The sequence below is a fragment of the Octopus bimaculoides genome, chromosome 4 (genome assembly GCF_001194135.2).
Source record: "Octopus bimaculoides isolate UCB-OBI-ISO-001 chromosome 4, ASM119413v2, whole genome shotgun sequence".
Classification (NCBI taxonomy): Eukaryota; Metazoa; Mollusca; class Cephalopoda; order Octopoda; family Octopodidae; genus Octopus; species Octopus bimaculoides.
In genome coordinates this window covers 108557362-108564923 of record NC_068984.1, presented here as the reverse complement: position 1 = coordinate 108564923, position 7562 = coordinate 108557362, and the positions used below count along the sequence as shown (strand labels likewise).

The window sequence follows — 7562 nt, the reverse complement described above, 5'->3', positions numbered from 1 at the left end:
TATATATATATATATATATGACGGAGTGCTGAAAAGTTCTAAGTTTTAAGGGTATCACAAAAGGCTCAACTTTATGGATTCTTTTACAGGGCTTACAAAAACTGAAGGAGTGCTGCAATAAGTGTGTGAATCTGAGAGGGGAATAATCATAATTAACTGATCCTCCTGTATTTCCTTTTACCCAAAGCCAGGAACTTTTCAATACCCACTTGTGTGTGTGTATGTGTACATACATACATACATATATATATATGATGAGTTTCTTTCAGTTTACTACATCAATGCACAAAGCTTGGTTGACATGAAGCTATAGCAGAAGTCTCTTAGGCAAGGCTCTACATAGTGGGACTGAACCTGAAACAATGAAGTTGGAAAGCAAACATCTTAACCACACAGCCATGCCTCTCCCAAAATTTGTAGCCTTGTGTCTATGTTAGAAATCAATATTTTTCTATTAATCCCACAAATTGTGGTTATCAAAGGCTAGAAAATCTTGCAATTTTGTAATTGATAGAGATTGAAGAACCTACCAATAGGTAAGTAGCACTTTTAACTACAAGAGAAAAGAAGAATTATAGCTTACCGTTTCAGAATGAGAACGACTTATATGAGCATTTAAACTACCAAGTTTACGGAAGACACAACTACATTCTTCACACTGGAAATTAGGACTGTCGGAATCTTTAGACAAAGAATGGACACGCTGAAAGAAATTGAAAATATATATCATTATCATCATTTTCATTTTGTTTGTCTCTCATGCTGTCATGGGTTGGATTGTTCATCAAAATCCAACAGGTCAGAAGACCATGTCTGACTCCAATGTCTCAGGTTTAGCATGGTTTCTAAGACTAGATGCTCTTCCTAACACCAACTGCTTTACAGAATATACTGAGTGCATTTTTCATGGCATCAGCACATTAGTGGTTGCCTTGCCATCAAGAAGACTAAAGAGCCCTCTCAAGTCTTGCATTGTCACAGCTTCATTCAATTTATCAACCACTTGCAGAGTGTGCTCAGTATTTTTATGGCACCAGCATTGAGAGCATTAGCATGTATCACAAAAAAAGAAAATGGAAAGAGATTCCATGATAAATGGAACAGAATCATTCTCAAATTGTTAACCTGATTTTCTTGGTTCTGCTCTTCAGACAATTTATCATTGGAAGATTGGTAACAAGTAAAGAAATTCAGAATAAGTTGTAAAGCTTCAGCTTGCAGTAATATTTCATATATATATTGTGGACTTTGCTAGACAGATAAATGTTCTGCAAATTCTTTGTGTGTGTGTGTGTATGTATGTATATATATATGTATACACACACATACACACATGAATGTATATATGCATGCATGCATGTGCTTGTGTGTGTGTCTGTGCTTTTGAGTTTGTATTTCTCCTCATCTTCACATGTGTTTGTTGTTTGTAAAAAAAAAAAGCATCAATGATCGTACATATGCTAGACAGATAAATGTTCTGCGAATTCTTGCTGAACAACCTGCACAGAATATTTTATTTCATCATCATCATCATCATCGTTTAACGTCTACTTTCCATGCTAGCATGGGTTGGACGATTTGACTGAGGACTGGTGAACCAGATGGCTACACCAGGCTCCAATCTGATTTGGCAGAGTTTCTACAGCTGGATGCCCTTCCTAATGCCAACCACTCCGAGAGTGTAGTGGGTGCTTTTATGTGGCACTGGCACGAAGGCCAGTCAGGCAGTACTGGCAACGGCCACGCTCAAAATGGTGTATTTTACATGCCACCTGCACAGGAGCCAGTCCAGCAGCACTGGCAACGTTCTCGCTCGAATGTCTTTACACGTGCCATCAGCACAAGTGCCAGGAAGGCGACGCTGGGCACAGGTGCCATCACGATTTCGCTTTCGCTTGCCCCAACAAGTCTTCGCAAGCCGAGTTTAGTGTCCAATGAAGGAGACAACATTGGCATGGGTGCCAGACATCGAATTTAGTTCGATTCCGATTTCACTTGCCTCAACAGGTCTTCGCAAGCGGAGTTTAGTGTCCAATGAGGAAGGTACGCATAAGTGGGCTGTTTACACCTCTGGCAGAGGCCTTGGATTTAGGTCTCACTTGGCTTGCTGGGTCTTCTCATGCACAGCATGTGATCAAATGTTTATGCTGTACATCAGCTCACTCCCTCCATCAAATCAACATTTCCTGTACAGGTGCATGGTGTGCCACATGTCAGATGTCAAAGTGATCACACAGTAAGGCAAAATGAAGTATTTTGCTCAAGAATACAATGCACTACCAGTTCAGAAACTGAAACTATGATCTTATAACTGCGAGTGCAATACCCTAACCACTATATCATCATTATTGTTTTAATGTCCACTTTTCTATGCTTGCATGGATCAGATGGAATTCTCTAAAGCCATCATTGTTGTCAACCTTTACCTTCTATGTAAGGGAATATTTTCCCATGGCTGGACATATTTTTGTGAAAGAATGGAAATGAATAATATTGCTTGCAAAACAATAATCCTTATATACAACTATCACATGATATCAAGATAAGGAGTGACAAACATTCGCACACATACACATGTGCATACAAACACACACACATATTATCATCATCCTCGTTGTTGTTTTGACATTTACTTTTCTCTGCTTGCATGGGTCAGACAAGACAATGTTGGGGCAGAATTTTCAACAGCCAAATGCTCTTTTGATGCCCAACTGTCACTTGTCTGTCAAACAGCTCTGGATATAGTTATAAAGAGAACTGGAAACAAACAACACTTTTTGAATGCATCTTTCATTTACAATGATCAATTAACATGTTGAGACAAATCAAGAAGCCTGGACATGCTTATGCAGTGGACTGCAAACAAACAACACCATATGCATGATCATTGATGCATTTTTTTTTTTTTTACAAACAGCAAACACATGTGAAGATGAGGAGAAATACAAACTCAAACACACAGACACACACACAAGCACATGCATGCATATATACATTCATGTGTGTGTGTGTGTGTGTGTGTGTGTGTGTGCATATACATATATATATATATATATATATATATATACATACACACACACACAAAAATACACATACAAAATACACGCACACACACACACACACACAGAGCAGATTTCTTCAATTTCCATTTATCAGTTTTGCTCACAAGGTAATGGTCAACTCCCAGCTATAAGACACTGAGCTGACAACATCCGTGGATTAGGACTGAACCCCTTACCACGTGATTCCAAAGTCATGCTTATGCTCTCTCTCACACACACATGCATGTACTGACACACATACATACATCTGACAGCAGAACTAGTTTGATCGAAACTAGTAGTGAATCTACAAAGTCTCAAAAAAAAACAGTTATAGGGCCTTTTCTTCTTAACAGAACATTTCATCTCACCTGTATGTGAGCTCGCAAATTTCCTTTCTGAGAAAAAGTTGCTGAACAAAATTCACAGGTATGAGGTCTTTCCCCAGTGTGTTTGGTCATGTGAATTTGAAGTGCACCTTTCTGATTGAAAGATTTATCACACATCGAACATCTGAATGGTCGTTCACCTGTAAATGAGTAAATGCTTAGTTTACATCATTTGTAAAGCAAGAGATCCATACATTAGAAGCTAAAACATATATTTACAACACCTGCACATACACACATGCTGCTCCTTTCATTCCATTTCTGCAGTACTCCTACAGAGAAAGCTTCAATATTTAGCACTCAGCTTGTACTCAAATTTGCGCAACACACACTAAGTAAACCTTCTCAAAACCTCGCTTTCCATTCCACCAGGTACACATATTTGTCAAGTCTGAAAGCAACTTCAGTTGCTTCAAACAAATAAGGTCACCAGTCCCAACAATATCCTTTTGATTACCCTCAGTGTGTTACACAGCAAGCCTTTGTCTTCACTAATTTCTTCTCTCTCTCTCTCTCTCTGGATATAACCCAATCTTTAGAAACATGTTACTATGTGTCCCATTCCAAAGAAAAAGAACCCACTTTGACAGCCAACTTTCAGTAAACATCTCTCCCTTTTTAATGACAACCGGTGCTCTTCCATAAAATCACACCTATTGGCAACCCACTCCCACATATCCCTCATTCAGTGGACTCTCACTTTTAACAAATTTAGTAAAAACAGTGTTATCTTTTGACATTAACAAAGTTTCAAATGTAGTCAGATCACACTCTCACAGTGAGAGCTAATTCAGTTTTCACTAATGCACACTTTATCAAGTCAGGAGAACCTTAGTGTTTGTTTTTTCTTTCTTTTGTCTCTCACCCACACCTTTCCTCCTCTTTTTGCTGTCACATACAACAACACACCGATTTCTTCACAGGTAATGCCAACTTTGTTGTGTCTGGGGAGAATCATTTTCTTTTTTGTGCCTTATAATTTAACACACTCACCGGTAAAATTTCCACTTATTTCTTATTTTTATTTTCTTAAAATTTTTGTTGCGTCTACTAACTTCAGTGGTATGATAATTCAGTGTGGGTAATAACATGTTCACTTTCAGAAGTTCATAATGTACTAATAAACATCATGACAACAAAATACAGCACAAAGTTGAATAGTGGTGGTAAGTGATGAAGATAAGGAGATGGAAAAATTTTAGGAAAATAAAAATAAGAAATAAGTGGAAATTTTACCGGTGAGTGTGTTAAATTATAAAGCACAAAAAGAAAATGACTCTCCCCAGACACAACAGAATATGCTTCAACACACGAACTCACATAAAGAATCTTGCAAACCAAATCTAAAAACGAAATGCCAGCTTTCATTTCTCCTTAATCCATCATCCATCCACACATTCATTCCACACATCATCTATCCACATCTAACCTAAACACTTCAAACCAATATTATATTAGCTCCATGAACAGAGCTCTTGAAAACATTTTCCAGTAGGATAATACCAGTTCTGTCTCTTCCAACAGCAGAAAAAAACACAATCACAACACTTACCAAGAAAATATTATCCTCTTAAACATGAAGATGTTCGTGTTTAAGGGGAGTGAGAATAACATGTTCTTTTCTATGGAGAAGAAATGCAATCAGCACTAACAGGAGAAACAAGAAAAGAAGCATGCATGCAGATTAACACCTTGTCTCTGCAACCACATCCACATGTCCCATCTGCATCTGAAGCTGTGCATCAAAGAGTGAGATGTTTACTGATCAAAAGATTCATAAATAAAAGAGACGTTCATTGTGATTTTGATGGACTGCCACAAACGAGCAAATCCTAATCACATATTCAAGACAAAATAATTTTGTTAAGACTTGCTTTGTTTGACTATAAATTTCACAAGGACAGCAAGTTGACAGAAATGGTTGAGTATTGCACAAGATGTTTTATCCCCTAAATTCTGAGTTGAAATATTGATGGGTTTGTAGTGACCTTCATGTAGTTTCTGTCACCATTTTCACCAGTTTATTGGAACTATAAGAGAGCATTAAATCTCAACTATGCAATAGCTACATAAATGAAATTCAAAGCTGCATGGCCTTTGTCTTCAATAGCTCTCAACCAGAGTGAGAACCTATGTTTCAGCTAGTTTTAATGCAAAAGACAGGTTCTGTCGTTAATTTACCATATCTTGATTCCACTAGTTTACCAACCATTTGTATATAAGAATAGCAGACTGGTTATGAAGTGCCAACTCAGATGCAACAATCTACCAAGCAATACAGGTCAATTCTAGTGCAAAGTGCCATTAGATCACAGCATTAACAACACACAGAATTTCAATCTATTACCATGACATAGTTATCACCTTTTGTAGTTGCCATTTTCAGTACAAATTTATATAGGAAACTATTTCAGTTTACAAACCTGCTCAATTTGTAACCAGAAATGTAAATTCATATATGTATGTGTATAAACAGGTAGAATATTTAGGCTGGATATGGACATTCAGATTATTGTCATATATATTACTTATTTATTCACATTGTTTTGAAGTGATCATGCATTATCGTGTAGCTCTGAGATGCTGATGATGTGATTGTTTAGAATGACATTGCAGGGTAGGTATGAAAGGCCTTATCTGGTTAGTCTAAACACAAAACAGATAGAATATTTAGGTCAGATATGTCCCAAAGCTATGAGATAACGCTTTATTAAGTCCAAAAAATGTGAATAAATAAGCCTTACATTTGACAAAATAATCTGAATACTAAAGAGGTAAACATGTAAAGAATTATATTTCAAGAACATGCATAATGCCATCTAGTTTCTTATGGATGTTGTAATTGAAAATTGTTAATTTCTACCAAATAAATTACTGTCATATATCTATACAATATCTCCTTTATCATCCAGACAATCAGATGCTCTTACATGTATCTATATATCAATGGTCAAAATGAGCGTCCATTCTTCCCTTGAGTGCATCTTTCTCTTCCATCTGGACCTAAATTGTTTGACTATGTCACCCACCCATTATCTTGAAGGTTCTCCAATTGGTCTCTTCTAATCTCTTGGATACCACTCAATTGCACAGATCCACCTATTGTCTGTGAACTTTAAGACATGTTTCATCCAGCAGAACTTGTGCTTTCAGTATTTTGCAATCACGTCATCTGTTCCACTATTTTGTTTCAGTTATGCTCTCTCTTGTTTCAGTTGGCAAACATCTGTCATAGCCTGTTACTTTCTTCATTTTTTCATAGCAGCGCAAGTCTCACTTATAGGAACATGAGTAAGATTATGTTATTGAAAAGATTGACACACAGCTGTACACATGGTTTCAGTATTCATATTTCAGTAGACATTTACTGTCTGTCCCCAGCAAACATATTTCTCCATCTCCATATCTTCATCACTTACCACCACTATTCAACTTTGTGTTGTATTTTGTTGTCATGAAATTTATTAGTACATTATGAATTTCTAAAAGTGAATATGTTATTACCCACACTGAATTATCATACCACTGAAGTTAGTAGACGGTTTACCTTCTACTGTGATATAACTAATAAAAAGAAATTACACAATTTATTGTTGCTATTTTTCCACATTTATATTTTCTACTAGCTTGATAAAATAAGTTGAACCAAGAAGTGTAGAAATGAATCTTTAGTATGTCCTGAACCTAATCTCCCACAAATATCTCCTCACCTCTTTAAATATTGACCTTGTGCCTAGCAAAAAAAAAAATGAATATGAAACAAAATGATTTTTATATTATGTTGTAATAGTTATAATTGAGCAAGTCTCCAGAACACCACCACTATGTATAACAACATAGTTCTCAGTGATGGGATCCAGTCTCCTTGTAACAAAGATTTCACTTCATAAAGAAAAGGGTTGGTTGTGAGGCCTGCAAATTACTCCTATAAAACACATAACACAACAGAAATTAATGGCCATAAATTGTCATTGCCATATATATATATATATACACAGGGTGTCCACAAAGTCTGGGAACATGGGGATTAACACATACTTTAAGAAATTATTATTTCTTATATTTAATTGTTTATGCTATTATTTTATTTATTCCATGTACTCAGACTTTGTGGACACCCTGTATATATATA

At 36.3% G+C, this 7562-nt stretch overlaps 1 protein-coding gene across 1 annotated transcript in view; it reads right to left on the bottom strand.

The window, feature by feature from the left end:
• Positions 1–7562, bottom strand: part of LOC106876787 (zinc finger protein 236) — a 67513-nt gene that overhangs the window by 43448 nt on the left and 16503 nt on the right. Inside the window, exons 6-7 of the mRNA XM_052967663.1 lie at positions 3413–3570; positions 584–703 (exon numbers count right to left, since the gene is read on the bottom strand). Coding sequence (XP_052823623.1) covers positions 584–703; positions 3413–3570 — 278 coding nt within the window. The remainder of the gene's footprint in view (positions 1–583; positions 704–3412; positions 3571–7562) is intronic.